Below are 16629 nucleotides of genomic sequence, written 5' to 3' on the forward strand. Positions count from 1 at the left end.
TGGGCCGCTGCCAGGAGGGCTGCGGGCTGCCGCTGACGCACGGCGAGCAGCGCGCGGGAGGCCACTGCTGTGCGAGGGCCCTGCGGGCACACAACAGTGCCCTGCAGGCCCGCCTGGGCGCGCTGCACAAGGCGCTCAAGAAGGAGGCGCTGCGCGCCGGCAAGCGCGAGAAGTCGCTGGTGGCGCAGCTGGCCGCGGCGCAGCTGGAGTTGCAGATGACCGCCCTACGCTACCAAAAGAAGTTCACGGAGTACAGCGCGCGCCTCGACTCGCTCAGCCGCTGCGTGGCTGCGCCCCCCGGCGGCAAGGTAGGCGCCCGCCACGGGCCCCCACCCCTTGCCGGGCCCCCTGGGGACCCAGGGCGACTCCTGGTCTCTTTGGGCACCCGGATGCCTGGGACTTCCCAGCAGCATCCCTGCCTCCTCCTCCTACCGCTCTCTAAGAGCGGGTCGCCGAAGCAGTTTAAGCTTGGAAACTATGGCCCCTACAGTTTCCACACACAGGGGGGATATAGCTGCAGCAGCTTCCAGGGTTCTGTAAAGACCAAAAAGGGCCCACAGTCAGCGTGGAGTAAGCATGAGTGCAGTTCTAAAATCAGAGCTGTGTCCAAAGGCTTTGCTGCCTTATCCACTAGGTGATCTTGGAGGGAAGTCGCTTAACTTTTTTTTAAGGTTGAAAACCAGTTCCCTATACCTGTGGCACCAAGGGTGAGCTATTGAAGCATAGCGTGAACTATAGCCATCATCCTTAGGAATCTCAGAAAGAGTAAATGAAACAGTTCTAAGTTCGGAAGGATGCTACAAGATAGGCCCCTGGAGTCAAAGCTGGATTCACACCTGGGCTTTGCTGCCAACCAGCTGGCTGACCTTGAGCAAGCTGCTTAGCCTCTCCAATGTTAGAAACTGGCCCCTAGAGATGTGACATAAGGGTAAAACACAGCCAGGCACTGTCTTTGGCGTTCATCCGGGGATTCCAGAAGAAAAAAGGGAAGCGCCACCAAACAAAGTAATAATTGAGAGTAAGTTCTTTCAAATTGCAGCTGTTTTAGAATTGGGGCATTTTGCAAACGCCTGAGTGACTGGGTGGTTTAACCTCCAGATGTCTGTTTGCCTAAATGTGAAATAGGTGGTCCTCAGCCTCCAGGGAGACAATATGTTCAAAAGATGGGGTGCTGTTCTGGATAGAGAGTGGATGCTCAACAAGTGTTTTCATCTCCCGGGATCCATCCCCTTCAGCGGGTCCTTGGTGTAATTAATCATCACTAGTGATGGCTTGTTTTGCTCTAGGCCTTATGCTAAGTACTTCTCAGTTGTTTGTGTTTTAATCAAGTGAGGCACCTGTGATGGTTCCCATTTTGTAGATGGAGAAACTGAGCCCCGGTGAGAGGCAGTCGTGTGCTTGGGTCACAGCTTTTAGTGCCAGAGTTGCCTTCTGAACGCTCAAGCGCCGTCTTTCCAGCCCAGGCTCATAAGCACTATCGTGTTGCCTCTCAGTGTAACCCCAAGGACCATTTTGTGAGGGTTTTTTATGTTCCAGCAACTGTGGGAAGCACTTTACAGGTGTGATCTATTTAATCCTTTGTGGTAGAGGGCGCGGGCTCAGAGAGGGTGTAGAGCTTGTCTAGAGTCACACCGTGACTCCGGGAACAGAGCAAGGATTCAGGTTCTGCGTCAGTTATCAACATTGGGATGTGTTGACATTTTGGGCCCCATCACTGTTTATTGGAGGAAGCTGTCCTCTGCGTTGTAAGAAAGTTAGCAGCATCCCTGGCCTCTACCCACTAGACCCCAGTGGCACGCCTGCCTTCGAGACACGCAGCTAAAAATGTATCCAAATATCATCAGGTGTTCTCTGGGGTGCGGTGTGTGTTTGCAGACATGCAGCATCGCCTGTTAAGGACCCCGGTTTCCCTGCTTGCAAACCCATGTGTTATACAAACGGGGAGGGGCACGGTACCACTCTCTGTTTGCCTGTTCCATGTGGCTGCAGGAGAACATATTTGCCCCAGGGGCCTGCATCTGCTCTACCTCTCCCTGCCCTCTCCCAGCCCCCTCTTTATGCACACACCAGGCCTGAAAGTTTTCCATCTCCCCGCTGCTCCCCTCCCCATCCTGGCCCCTGGCCTGTCAGCTGCAGTCCCAGCAGCTGGCCAGCTCTGGGCGAAGGGCAAATATTTACAACTGGGAGGCTCACCCAGGACCGCACAGGCATACAAAAGCCCGGTGTGAGCCTGCGAGTCACCAAAACAGAGGGCAAAGCTTGGTCTTCCAGCAGGCACCCCGTGTGCGGCAGAGGGGTGCCCGAGTTGAGTTTCTCTTGTGTATGCTGTCACGTGAACTTCCTGCATCGTTTTAAGTGATGCTTATTTATAAATAAGCCATTCACTACCCCAGAGTTGATACATCATTCATTGTTCAGCTAGTTTATTATTTCTTCTTGCCTCTCTGTTTTCTTTCTGGAGTGTTTGGTGAAAGCTTCTCAGAATCAAAAATGGGACACTTGAATCTGCACTGTGGATGGGTTTGAAGCTGTGCTGAGTGAGCCAGGAGGATAATCAAGGGTATTAAGCTTAGGGACAAGATGTTGTTTTTTGAGCTTAGAGAGAAAGTTCGCTTCTGGAGCTGGAACCTGCCCTGGGACTCCTATGCACCCCGGCGCTGGCCTCAAGGACAGCCAAGAATGGCCTGGCCTGCAGTTTGCGCCAGTTCCTTTCTCTGGCTTCAGACCCTGGCTGGCCTCAATGAGGCCTTAGGGAACCTCGAGCTTCTTGCCCCGAAGTTAACCCTCAATGGCCCTCGCAGAAAGCTTTTGCTGTTCCTGCCATGGCCAGAAAGCCCTCTCCCACTGCGAGCTGTTTAAGAACTTGTTTATTTCTTTGGGCCGCCTCTCTGCTCCTGCTGGGTACTGTTTATTCTCTTCCAAAAGGCAGAAGGATTTATATTGCTTGCTCGGAAACTCTCATGCGCAACACTTATTTTTTTTTAAATAAGTCCTAATGTTTATCTGTCTGTTCCAAGCCGAAGTAGATAAGAAACACTTAGAAGATTTTCACTACCAGCTTTTCAAGGCCTAGATCTTGTTCCATAAAATGATCTGGCATTTAAAAAATTATCTTAACCTTTGAGTTTTTGACGCCAGCTGAGTGTTGAGGGTTTGTCTGTGCTGTACCTAAGCACGCATTGTTTCTTCTCTCAGATGGGTGCTGGGGCTGTGCTTCTCAAACATCCCTCTGATCTGAAATCACCTGGGGAGTTTGTTAAAACAGATTCCTGCATCTTACCTCCTAAAGGTACTGATCATTAGGGCTGGATTCAGGCCTGGGAGTCTGCGTTTCCCACAAGCTCCCAGGTCATATCCGTCTGCCTGTCACGCTGGGTTAGCTACTCTGCTGGATGAAGAGTTGAGGTTCAAGGTCAGACCTAGATGAACAGGTATGGGTCTCCTCCTTTTACAAAAGACCACGGTAAAGTTCTAAAACCAAGACTACCCAGCAGTTACACAAGAGGTCACCGCGGTGTGCTACGGCATCTCTAGCCAATAGGAAGCTGCATCTGGGCCACAGCGGACTTGGTGATGACAGTTTGCTTGAATGAGTTAAGAGTTTTGCTGCTAGCCTCCATGTTTCCATGTTGACTTACCCACCGGATTCTAAGAGCAAAAGCACTTCAGAGCAGACTTTTCTGGCTTTTCAAGAAAGGGAAAGTTCTGAGCATAACTTTTCTTGAAAATGTTGAAAAAACCAAAGACTTATCCTTTGATACCTTCTGCTCTTTTACTTCTACATCTAGTCCATCATTAAGTCTTAACTGATTTTACCTCCAAAACACTTTTTAAAAAATTTTCAAATGTTTATTTTTGAGATAGAGAAAGAGAGAGAGCGTGTGCAAGCAAGTAGGGAAGGGGCAGAGACAGAAGGAGACTCAGAATCTGAAGCAGGCTCCAGGCTCTGAGCAGTCAGCGCAGAGCCCGTTGGGGGGCTTGAACTCAAAGCCATCAGATCATGACCTGAACCGAAGTCAGACGCTTAGCTGACTGAGCCAGCCAGGTGCCCCTTCACAATTCTTTTTGAATCTATTTACTGCTTTCCCTCCCCATCCAGTGATACCCTTGGTCCAAAGAACAGGTTTTCAACTCCAGCCATTAATGTTTCGGGCTAGATAATCCTTCATTTTGTGTGTGTTGGGGGACAGTGTTCCTTGTTTCATAGGGTGTTTAGCAGCATCCCTGGCCTCTACCTGCTAGATGCCAGTAGCACTTCCCAGGTTGTGGCAATCACAGATGTCTCCGGACACTGCCGAATGTCACCTGGTATGCAAATTCAGTCTTGGTCTCAGCCGCCGCCACCTCTTGCCAGTACCACAACTGCTGCCACCACACATCTTCTTGCTCCCATGCAATTACCCCGCCTCAGGAATAATCTCTTAGAACTGCCCATCTGAGGGGTGCCTGGCTGACTTGGTTACGTGTCAGACTCTTGATTTTGGCCCAGGTCATGATCTCATGGTCTGTGAGTTCGAGCCCCATGTCAAGCTCTGAGCTGGCAAGCGAGGAGCCTGCTTGGGATTCTCTCTCCCTCCCTGTCTGCCCCTCCCTTGCTTGTGCACATGCACCCTATTTTTCTCTCTCAGAATAACCTTAAAAAGAAACAACGTCAATTTAATAGCCTTCTGAGAGGCGTTTGCCTTTCAGTTTCAGTTGCAAGGCTGTGAGGTCCAGTGTGCTCTGGGTCCTGCCAGCCTGCACATGTGTGTCTGCTCGTATTCTTACCCCTTCCTCGTCTCTTCCCAGTTTCTTTAGTTTCTGGAAGTTCCAGGAATATGACATTAGGCTCCTTTCTGCCCCTGGGCCTTTGCACTGGCTCTTTTCTCTGCTTACAAGTTGTTCCAACTCCTCATCACTAGATAGTCTGCAAGTTTCAAACTGTCGCCTTCTGCCCCTACCTTTATGTCAGTATTTAGGGTTTGCTCCTCACGAGATAACCTTTCTATCCTTCCCATCCCAGCTCAAGTACTACTACATCCACGAAGGCCTCTTTGACCTCAGAGGTCAGGTCTAGTGCCCTAAGATGTACATTTTGGTACTTCTCCTGAACAGTGTTTATCAAAGCTGTAACTGACTAATTAGAAGGGCTATTTGTTGTGTCTCCCTAGGAGGAAGCACGGCAGTCTTGTTCAGGGCTGTGCCCTTGTCACATGATTGCCATGTGGGCTGTGGGCTCTCAGTATGCATTTGTTCTGTGGGTGGATTCAGGATTGGAGAGGCTGTCTTGTCAGCCATCACACCTTTTCAGATTGCTAACCAGCAGTGAGCTTGTATTGAAAAAGAATGAGTTTTTCCGTGACCCCCAACTTAACAAAAATTGTTCCCAGGTTTTTGGGAGGCATTCTCTTTTGTTCTACTAGATCCACCCAGATCAAATTGTCTCAAGCGCCAAACCCCAGAAACGATTTTGTCCATTTCAGACCTCCTGGAGGTAAGCGAGTCTAATAGACAGTTGTATCAAAAGGCTTTCCAGATGTCCAAACACTTTGAGATGTATCTATCAGAGTGTTCACCTTTCAGTGTATTTTCTGTTTCTGGTAAGCTTCAGCGAATAACCATTTCATAGAGCATCTCACAAAACAAACAGCCCAGTTCAGCTAAAGGAATTAGGGGCTGTCAATCCATTTCATTTAAATCTTTTATAAACAGAATGAAGGTTTCGTTTACATTATGATAGCCACTCTTCATTAAGTAATTATAACTGAACATTTTGAAATGGGAATTCTGATTTATTCATAAGTGTTTCTTTCTGCATTTGGAAATACTGCTTGCCTCTTTGTAAAAATATTTGACGCATAAGGATCTATAAGGCACTTACGCATTAGACTAGAGACCCAAGAGCTCGAAAGGACAAGAAATATTATTCATTGAATTCTGTTGGGTGACATACACTTGGGGTGCTTTATGTATGTACATATATGAGCTTCTCCATCTTTATCATCCGGTAGATCTCTCTTTCTTAAAACTCAGGTTAGGTGAAAGTTAGGTTAAGGCCAGAAGTTACACAGATTCAAAGTATAAAACTGGGATTTGAACCCAGTGTCTGACTTCAGGCTCATGCATGTGTGAGGTCTCATCCATGTTTCCAGACTGTTCTTATATATGCAAGCACTATGTTAGTTGGAGGTGTTTATTTCATCCTCAGACTCTGTGAAATAGATACCCACAGACCATTACCTTCCATATCACAGGTGGAGAAACTGAGGCCTGGAAGATTAAACATCTTCCCCAGCATCTTCCTCTGGCTCCTTCTAGGTGGTTTGATGGCTTCCGGCCTGTGCTGATGAAGTATGTTCTTCCCATGTTGTAAATCCCATTTTCATAGGTCTGGTGTAGTACACACAGAATATAAAACTGATCCTCTGAAGAGAGATTTCAATGAAACAAATAGGAAAGAAGTAAAGAGATGGTATCCTGGGTGGAATAGTGGCTTGTTTCTCTCATTCGTGCTAATAATGTAAAGAGTGGTTGGTGGTCGAAAGAAACGACAGTCCTTTCCAAATGTAATCTTGCTGTTTAGCTCTCCATGTTCTTAGACACGTTGCACCAGGCACTGTGACAGGCACTGCTGGATACAGAGGTCACCCTAAGCAGCCTTAACCCCTGGGATCAATCAGACACCCACCTGAGTCTTTGAAAACACCATGCAAGTCTTCCTATTCTTGCTTGACTCAAGGTTTGTTTCTTTGTTTTTTTGCTGTGGATCAGCTTTTGTCCCCACTGAACTAATGGTGTTCTACTAAGCCTGTTCCAATAAAAAAGGGAAGTGGTATAACATAATGATTAGTCTTGTAAAGAAAATAACTAACAGATGGACACAGGAATCCACCTTTCTCAACCCTTCCATACATATATTCATGGGGAGTCCAGGGGACGGAGACCCGTGCAGCCGGTGGGTGAGTGAGCCCTGCAGCAGTGTTGCCCGGAGTGGGGCAGGATGACCTATCTTGGGGGCAGCGGGTATGCAGAAATGAGGCCTGTGCAGAGAGGTCACCTTTAGAATTTTTCTCAGAGCTGGTTTCAGGTGTCTGTGTCTCTGCTGTACGTAGTCCTTTCAGGTTGTGGGTCATGGTTAGATGTAGACTTTGTGTAAAGAGGCAGGCTACCCTGAATTGAGTTCGTGTGTGGTATGTGGTTAGTATGCAGATCTTGGAGTCGGTGAAAATAGGATTCATGTGTTGCCTCTGGCTCATTGTTGAGGGCCTCTGGGAGGATCTTGTAAACCCTTAAGCTTTAGTGGCCTTGTCTCTAAAACAGGATAATATGTGGGCTGATAGAGTTGGCTTTAGGATTAAACCAGGAGATGCGTGTTAGGTGCATAGTAAGACTTAACGAGCATTTATTGAACATCTATTAAGTGCCTGGCCCCTGTAGGTGTTTAGATCTTTTTAAAATAAATTGCCAAAGAAATGTTAGAAATTTGAAGCTGTGTAATAGAGAATATGGAACGGGGTTTTTGCTCAGAGGGTAACAGTTTCATTCTAAGCTTTGCGCTGGTCTGAGTGACTAGTTCTCTGGGTTCTTACCTCTTTTTCCCTGGTGCGAGCTGGCTAAGAGAGAAACATGCCAGGTCAGTTTCAGGGTAGCCAACTGTGGGCTGAGATGTAAAGGAGTTGGTTAAAGCTCATGAGTAAAATATGGGTTAGGGGGTTACGTTTGTTTGTGTCTGTCTCCACGAAACTAACAAGGCTCAGGAGAGGTTTCGCAGACCCCCTGCCTTCCTATAAGCTAGAACTTAACCGTGTTCCCACTGGGTAACTTTTGCTTGCTTTCTGATTTGGGGAACAAAATGCTTCAGGTTGAATAATTGAATGTTTAAATTTCAAAGGCTGGAACTACCCTATAGTCTGTCAAGTGGAAATGTGACAATTTGGTAGCTCCTAAAATAAAGTTTGTTCTTGTTTGGTAGTTTTTTGGTGAAGCATTGCTTGTAGATGTTCACCAGGAGAGGCAGGAGTTGATAAAAATTAAAAGTACACACTTGAAATCAAACTCATAAGAATAAAGAAGTAAATCTTTAGGGATTTCTTATGCTATTTAAATATAACTGCAGACTAAAAACTACATATGTATTTTTGAGCCTGGGCACTCTTTTATCTTATGCTATTTTTCAAAAATAACTTGGTTGGCCTATGGAAGAGTTTATATATTCTATTTTATAGATGATATTTGCAGAGAAGCTATTTCTGTGTTTCTTTCCACCTGTTTCTCCATCCCCTTTGCCTTTTTTCGTCTTCCCTTACACCTATTTTGATGACAGATACACACCACTCATACTTCCATTGACTGTCTCATACATTTTTTTTAATGTTTATTTTTGAGACAGAGTCCGAGCATGAGCAGGGGAGGGGCAGAGAGAGAGAGAGGGAGACATAGAATCTGGAAGCTGGCTCCAGCCTCTGAGCTGTCAGCAAAGAGCCCAGCATGGGGCTTGAACCCATGAACCGTGAGATCATGACCTGAACCCAAGTCAGCTGCTTAACAGAGCCACTCAGGCGCCTCTCACCCATTTTCAGTTCGTTTGCATTAGCCCCACGAGTGCCTTCAGTCTGAGGCTTGAACAGTCCTCCCCTGTTCTTCCTCCAAGAATATCCCTTCTTTAGAACTGGAGGTTGAGTTACAGGGAGGGGCTTGGCCCAGGCCCAGCCATTAGAAACATAGTTTGAACAACCAAGAAGACAAACACATTTTGGTGGAGGGAAGTGAAGACCCCCTCATCTCTTCAGTGCGGAGTCTCTGGCAGCCAGCTCTGCCTCCTCGTCTCCCCGCTCCCACCGCTGCCCAGTTTTGTGCTTGCTTGTCACTAGTGCACAGACTGAGCTGTCTCCCAGCTGTGCGACTTTCCGAGAGCTTTGCATAATCCGAGGCTGAGAGATGTCCTGTCACCCCAGATACATAGACTAGTGGTCAGTCAATTACAGTTCTCAGAACCCGCCGGGCAGCTTTCCAGTCCTGCCAGTTCTTGGCTGTGAGTCCCACAACACCAGTAATTGGGGAACACCCGTCACGAGGCGGAAAGGGGTGTTTAGAAAGAATCCACATTGACAGTGGCATGGACAAGCTCTGGAGACCACCACACGGATTAGGAGATGGCACACATCCAAGCTTCTGAGGCCAGAGTGTTCAGAGGAGGGTGGTAACCGAGTAATACTGAGGAAAAGGGACTTTTCCTGTAGAAGACAGTTCATGTCTTCAGACACTTAAGAAACAAAAGCAAAAACAAACAAAAAAAACCCCAAGAAACTCCCCCCAGCCACCAGGTAAGGTGACCTTGACAAAGTAAATTTGATTTTTGCCTTTTCTACTGTGACTTTTATTTTTCTCCCAAATTCTTGAACACTTAGACCTTGAGTTGAAATTTGAGGAGATTGTGTTTTGGGCAATTTAAACATTGATCCAATAGTTTCTTGCCACCTGTGTTGGCGAACATTGAGTTTCCATTTCTGCTGTCACTTCATGGTGTGAACCGTGGACTGTTCATGCCATTATTGAGGGCTTGGTTGCCCACCTCTCCTTCTCCAGGGCTGATGTATCTTTGTTTTTTCTCAATCCTAAAGGCCTAGGCACCTCCCTCAGAGGGTCCTACACTACTCCAGGGGCCGAGCTCATGAGCCGCGTGCTGGGGTGGAGGTTGGGATGCTGAGGACCTGTTAGAGCTTCCAGCCCCATCCCAAGGAGTCCACGCTGTATCTGGGATCCACAGAATGACTGTTGTCTTCCTTGTGCATCTGCTGCCCCAGCTCTTGGTGAGACATGGCTGTCTCGTGGGTCCTGGTTCCTGAAGGAAAGAGACCCTGCCACCAGCACAGAGTGATATCATAGGGGCAGTTCTAGGGAAAGCGGCTGCGGAGGTGCCGTCTCATCTCCATTCTGGTTGCCGATGTTCTTCCATTCTTCACCTTTTCTTCGCAGCCCATGGGGACCCACTGATCTGGCAGAACGTGGAGCAGTCCACATGCCCCAGCAGCCGCCAGTTACCCCTCACTTTCCATCTCCCCAGCTTTTTCTAGGTGCGCTGTCCCTGTCCAAGTCCACAGATTCTTAGACTTCCTGTTTCTCCTGTCCCGTTGTGAGCCAACACGTGTTTGCCCGTTCTCTGCTCTCATGGCCCCCTCCCTCCAGGCCTGGATTTGTCACGTACTTAACCCCATATCCCACCCGGACAACATCACTTGCCCGTCCTAGCTTGCTGCACTGAAGGATCACACTGAGCTGCCACTATGGTCTTTACATATCTTCCTGCTACCATTTCTACAGTACAAACTGTTGGCACTTAACCAGCCCTCCTAGAATGGGCTACTCTTTCTCCAGACTTTGGGAAAACAAGAGCCACATACCAGGAAGAGTTCCCATCATATGGCCAGATGGGATGATGAGTATGTAACATATTTTGCTTACCTTGAGGCTCTGGCTTTCCCAGACTTGCTTCAGAAAGCCTAAGCTGATTTGGGATTTGCTTGGACTTTGTGGCAGAGTAATTGATGTGGCTAAAGAGTACCAGGGTCCTCAGTGCTGAGTATCACAGTGTCCACCATACACTGTGCCCTATTTGTCTTTTGAGCAAGTCTGTTGGCCAGGCACTGTGCTGAGGTACTGGTTGGTGATTGTCTGTCTCCCTCATGCTTTATAATAACTCCGTAACATGAGAAGAAACCATCATTATCCCCATTCTGGGGATGAGGAAACTCGACTCAGGTTCTGACTCTGGAGTCCAAGATCTTAACCATCACCCCATTTCTGTCGGGGGCATAATACTCTTATGGCACCCTTCATGGCATAATAGACACTCATCATCTTTGCCACTATTATTACATAGTCCAAAGAAACCTTGCTTAAAACTCTAATGACAAAACTAATTAGATGTCTAATCCTTCATGACATTTTCATGTGAAGGCTCAGTCTTGTGAGGCAAAGAGATTTAGGATATGGTGCCAGAATTTACCTGCAGAGTACAAAGAACATGGATATTGGAGCCCCTTAGACCTTGATTTCTGGCTCTGCCTCTTTGCAACCATGTGATCTTAAGCGAGCGTCTGAATTTCTTGAAGCCTCAGTTTTTTAGGTGTAAGGAGTGGATACAATGCCTGCTTCAAAAAGCTGATGTTTTAGTTTCTCGGTTGTTTATGTGGAATAGAGCTCCTTCCCTTCTTTGTTTTACTTCATTAGGCCATTGAGAAAATTTCAAAGCATGGGTTACCATAAACTCCCCATATGGATCAATATTGGTTACGTTTTTCTTTAGATGAGAGAGCCACTCATTAACATCATCTCCATGAAAAGTCAGCAAAGCAGCATTGATATGAGCCTTTGCCCTTGTCCTATTTATGTATGTCCCTTTAATTGGTGGAGCATAATTGAATGAGAATTATTTATTTATTTATTTTATTATTAAAAAAATTTTTTTAACGCTTATTCATTTTTGAGACAGAGACAGAGCATAAGTGAGGGAGGGGCAAAAGAGAGAGGGAGACACAGAATCGGAAGCAGGCTCCAGGCTCTGAGCTGGCAGCACAGAGCCTGATGTGGGGCTCAAACTTATGGACTGCAAGATCATGACCTGAGCCAAAGTCGGACACTCAATCAACTGAGCCATTGAGGTGCCCCTGAATGAGAATTCTTTAAATGCCCTCCATCCTGAAGCATTTTCAGCTCAGGAACAGTTTAAATGATTTAAGAAGGAATTTCACATGTTAAATATGTTGTGTGAAGTCCAGTGTTTAAATTCTCTATTAATGTTTTTTGGTTTTTTGGAGGAGATTTAGAAAGTAGAGTAGTTAAAATTGCTTTTTGGGGAGAGGAATGGAAAGGGAAAACCAGAATCAAGTTTGTGTTGTGAGGGGAGAAAAGACCCTTGCTAGTTAGATGGAGAAATGAAAGAAATTCAGCGCAGAGTTTTTCTCTTCTGTTCTCACTCCCAGTGCCATGTGGTGAGTCTTCCATGTGTTGGCTCATTCTGATAAATCAGTCCTAAAATAGGCAATAGCACCTGAAGCCAGTTCTAACCTTCCTGGACAGCAGACAACATCAAGATGCTTGTAGAAATGAAAATCCTCCTTCTCTCTCCCCAGTGATTGGGTCTGGCAGAGAGGTTTAGATGGTCAACCCAATTGTTACAAAATGTTCTTGGCAGATCACTGTTTGGCTGAGGAATGTTGTGTTTCAGGCATTGTCTCACTTGTCCCTGTAGAGAGATCTGTGAGTCTAGGTACAGCGTTAGGTATCTAGGCAGCTGCAGTTGGATCTTCTGAACATAAATAGTTCATTGCACAGTTGGGAAGTTTTGTTTTGACATTGGTTTCCTGGGTAAGAGTTCCAATAATGAGTTCCTTTATGGAACTCCAACCATTGAACCATCTTGAGAGAGATCTAAGAGGGTTACTAGCCTACATGGCATTCTTTTCTACATTCCACAGAAAAAGCAGATAGTGTAGAAGAGTAACTGGGGTTTAGAGTCAGAGAGCCTGGGACTAACGCCCGGCTTGACCTCTTACTCGCTTTTCCCATCTATATCATAGGGCTAAAGAGTGCCAGTTGAGGAGATGGGTTGGATTTATCAAAGAAAATAAAGCACCTTAATGTTTAATATCATTTCTGGCACCTGGTAAGCAGCCAATCAGCTTAGCTGTTAGCATTGTTGATGCACTATAATTAGATTTATTTTTTGTAGAATAAGTGCTTATCACACAGTAGGCTTAAAGCTAGTCTTTTAAAAAATTCTGTTATGTGTTTTCTTCCATACATCATTTTGAGATTCCCAGACGAGAGCCATCTGCCTCGGATTACTGGGTAACTGTGCAGTTTCCATCATTAGTTACGAAAGCCAGAAATGCAAGATATGTGTGATAATTCAGTCAGATTCCAATGTATTTCTAACTTTTTCACCCCCTCTAAGATAGCAAAGCAAGAAGACATGGACTTAACAGGATCTTGCTTTTCCAAGGCAGAGAGATATAAACGATTTCAGTTTGTGAATCCTCACGTTTACATTTCAGAACTATCTGGTTGATCCTGAATGTTTATTCTCTCAGTGACAGTTGTTGGCGGTTAGCTTGTGTAGATCAAATTAATTAGATCAGTACCATTGACAGATACTCTGGATGGGGGTGTTAGGGATTGGAAATCGTGTTTGCAAAATTAGTAGTTTGTTATTATAAAGGCTTTTCTGTTTTTGGTTAGCTACAGCAGCTTGATGGAGACTTGTTTGCCTTTTATATTACAACACTGTATTTTATATATCAAGTAAGGGAGCCGGCAGAAGTATTTTTTTGTGTTGTTCTTAGAGGACACCTGGTTCTTTTATTAAAAACTATTTTTCTTCTTTTTTTTTAATGTTATTTTTGAGAGCGAGAGAGCGAGCGAGCGGGCACGCACGCGCGCATGCACACGCGAGTGGGGGAGGGGCAGAGAGTGGGAGACAGAATCCAAAGCAGGTTCCAGGCTCTTAGCTGTCAGCACAGAGCCCGATGAGGGGCTCAAACTCACGAGCTGTGAGATCATGACTTGAGCCGACATGGGACGCTCAACTGACTGAGCCACCCAGGTGCCCCTAAAAACTGTCTTTTTCTGATGAAAAATGGTTGTTTTTGTTTTTACCGGATTTTAATAATTGATACTTAGGCTTATGTAACAGTTTTGAAATTTCGAAACATTCTAATATTGTAAATTCTGCGCACTAACTAGGCATGAGAAACGGCTGTGGTTACTAAGAGCTTTAAGCATGTAGGTAATTTTATGTATTGAGGCCCATTAGCCCCCCCCCACGCACACATATGTATATATATTTTTTTCTTTTGATTCTGTTGGGCACATTTCTGCTGCTTCTTGCTTAACAGCTCTAGCAGTAAGTGGAGCATTGCTTCAGAAAAGCCATTGCCATGCCCATCAGGGAGAGTGGTTTCCTGGGCCAGTGTACCAGGTCAGATACTTGGCATGCCTCCCATTCCAATGTGTCAGTTATTTCCACAGAAAAAGTAGAAGGCAAAGGTTTGACCAGGAAGTCGTACATATCAGAACAACATCTATTTTGTGATAAGCCATTACGAGTTTTTTTTTTAAATTTCTAATGAAGTATTTCCTATCTTAAAAAATGCAGCATTAAAATAATACCCTGTTTTAACAGAAAACGTGAGTTCCGCACTTCCAAGTCTCTCAGTCCCTACGTGTAAAGTTTTGTGTATCGTTCAGAGAATTGGAACATTTCAGAGGTGTCTCAGCGAGGTTAATGTTTATGTCACTGCCCGTTTAGTGACAGTGCACTCCTAAGGTTAAACCTATTTTTATTCACCTGTCTGTTACTTGAGAGTGTCAGCTAAGGTGCCGTGGCATCTGTGTCCCGTCCAGCTGGTTCGCAGTGCCCGGTAGACCTGCCTGGGTGACTTGTTGGATTTAAAGGGCTTCACACTGACCAGCCGCTGAACAGAGTGTGTTCTGTTACATCCCGGCATCTCCTGTGGACTGGACAGTAATTGCTTTGTGAAACTGCTCCCCCCTCCCCCTTTCAGCAAGATGCAGGATTTTTCTGTTTCCTCTTCACGTTTGCGTTTCACTTTGCACGCACTGCTTTTCCCCCAAGTCTCTCAAACACAGATGACTATTGACAGGCCGTACATGCGCTCAGACTTCCGAGACATTGCCACTTGAACCTCTCATGACAAAACATGAATGGCGCTGTTGAGAATGGTTGAGAGACAAATAGAAAGTAGCTGTCTAGACAGCCGGCCTGTGATGGGCCGGTCAGAGGAGAGATGCGTTTGCAGACCAAGGAGTCATTGATTGACAGTGTTCATGAGGCATGTCTGGACATCGCCAGGCATTCTTACACAGGCACTGCGGGATTGAGGGGCATCAGCTTGGGCCCTAAGACTTCCCTTGCTTCAATTACCCAAGAGGCGTAGGGTTCTTAATGATGACCTGAGACCCCATGAGTCTGTTTAGATAGAAAGAAAATTGCTACCATTTATTCCTTGTTTGTAAATAAAATTTTGAACTCCTCTCTTCCCTACAGGGTGAAGAAACCAAAAGTCTGACTCTCGTCCTACATCGAGACTCTGGCTCCCTGGGATTCAATATTATTGGTGGCCGGCCATGTGTGGTATGTTAATTACTAAAACGTGTTTTTCCTTTCCCTGCTGCAGCAGGAAGAGGGCTCAAGATTTGGGGAGTGAGAAGTAGAAACCTTGCTCACCTCTTCTGCTCTCTGTAATTAGAGAGTTCATTGTTTATCTAACATCTTCACCCTGAGGAGTTTTTACTTAGTTGTGGTCTCCTGAAATAGCATTGTCCTAGTACTACAACAGCTATCTAAACCATTTTGGTTTTGGGGGGCATGTCTGGTTTGGTGGCAGTTGAACTGAAGAATGTGGTGTGAGATGTGTGCCGTTGGAAGAGAGTAACTGAGCTGTAGCGTGGACTCTGTGCCTGGAAGTCTGATACGGAGCTCTGCTCTGTCAGCTCTTCATTAGTCAGGGGTGATGCCCTTCTTTGTGGACGATGGCATCCCTTTGCTTTCCTTCCCACTGCAGCTCTTTGCTCACCCCCTTCCATTGTTGGCTCCTCCTCCAGAAAGAAGAGGTCAGATTCAGACCAGTAGGTTTAGCTGGGAGGAAAATGACCGCTGAAATGGCTCTGGGGACCAGACGTGGCAAAGGGCGCATTGCAGGATCTCCCCTTTCATGTGGGATTATGTGGATGTGCAGCATTTCCTGCTCATTTCTTCCGGGGACCATTTCCTCATGTTATTAGCGTGAGAGGAAAACAGTCAAAGGAAAGGAAAAGAAAATCGAATTCACTCCTTCAACAAATAAGTATTGAACAGGGGCTGTTTGGTAGGAGCTGGGAGACGCTGTGGAGGCCAGGGAGCCTGGGTCCCTGGGGTCATGGAGTTTGTGTCCTGGTGGGGACATCAGGCAAGAAAGAAGTAAAGACAACAGTTACAGATTGGAGGCATGGGATGCAGGAAAAAAAGTGGGAGCTGACGTTAGAGACCAAGCAGCAGGGGGTGTCACTGGCCAGGGTGGTCAGGAAAGAGAGGCGAAGGTACTCAGCTGAATCCGGAGGATAAGGAGATGCCAGGCCTCCGTATGTGGCTACACCGTGCGCCTGGGTCTGGCTCACCCTCAGGGAGGAGGCATCCTGGGGCACGGCCATTTGCATTGCATTCTGATGGATGCGTGGGAATTTGCTAGATCGGAAGCCCATATATACTGTATTTAGTTGTGCACTCTTAATTTTAAAAAATTCAGCTTATTTAGTTAGCTCTGAATTATATTTTCAGTGCTGAACTATTTTACGTGACTTATAAAGTTTCATGCAAAAAGCATTTTAAAACATGAAATTAAAATGTGAGAATGAATAAAATTTGTCACGTGTTCTTTCATTGTTCCAGTGCACTGCCTTGCATCTTTGAAGACCACTGAGCAGCAGGAAAGTGAACAGGCCTGGGGAAGCCCGTGCAGAGCCCGGAATAGGGTTGGAGTTGGCATGTGGGGGCACTGGAAAGGGTTCAGCATGGCTAGAGTTGAGGGGTACCCAGGCAGGAAGTGGTCAGAAGGAGACTGGGAGAAGATGGGGGAGTTAGCATGAGGAGAA

At 46.2% G+C, this 16629-nt stretch overlaps 1 protein-coding gene across 1 annotated transcript in view; it reads left to right on the top strand.

The window, feature by feature from the left end:
• The window catches only part of PDZRN3 (PDZ domain containing ring finger 3), a 237373-nt gene that overhangs the window by 479 nt on the left and 220265 nt on the right, over nt 1–16629 (top strand). The window contains exons 2-3 of the mRNA XM_029918283.1: nt 1–308; nt 15047–15133. The exon at nt 1–308 is cut by the window's left edge and continues 38 nt beyond it. Coding sequence (XP_029774143.1) covers nt 1–308; nt 15047–15133 — 395 coding nt within the window. The remainder of the gene's footprint in view (nt 309–15046; nt 15134–16629) is intronic.

The sequence above is a fragment of the Suricata suricatta genome, chromosome 12, assembly GCF_006229205.1.
Source record: "Suricata suricatta isolate VVHF042 chromosome 12, meerkat_22Aug2017_6uvM2_HiC, whole genome shotgun sequence".
Lineage (NCBI taxonomy): Eukaryota > Metazoa > Chordata > Mammalia > Carnivora > Herpestidae > Suricata > Suricata suricatta.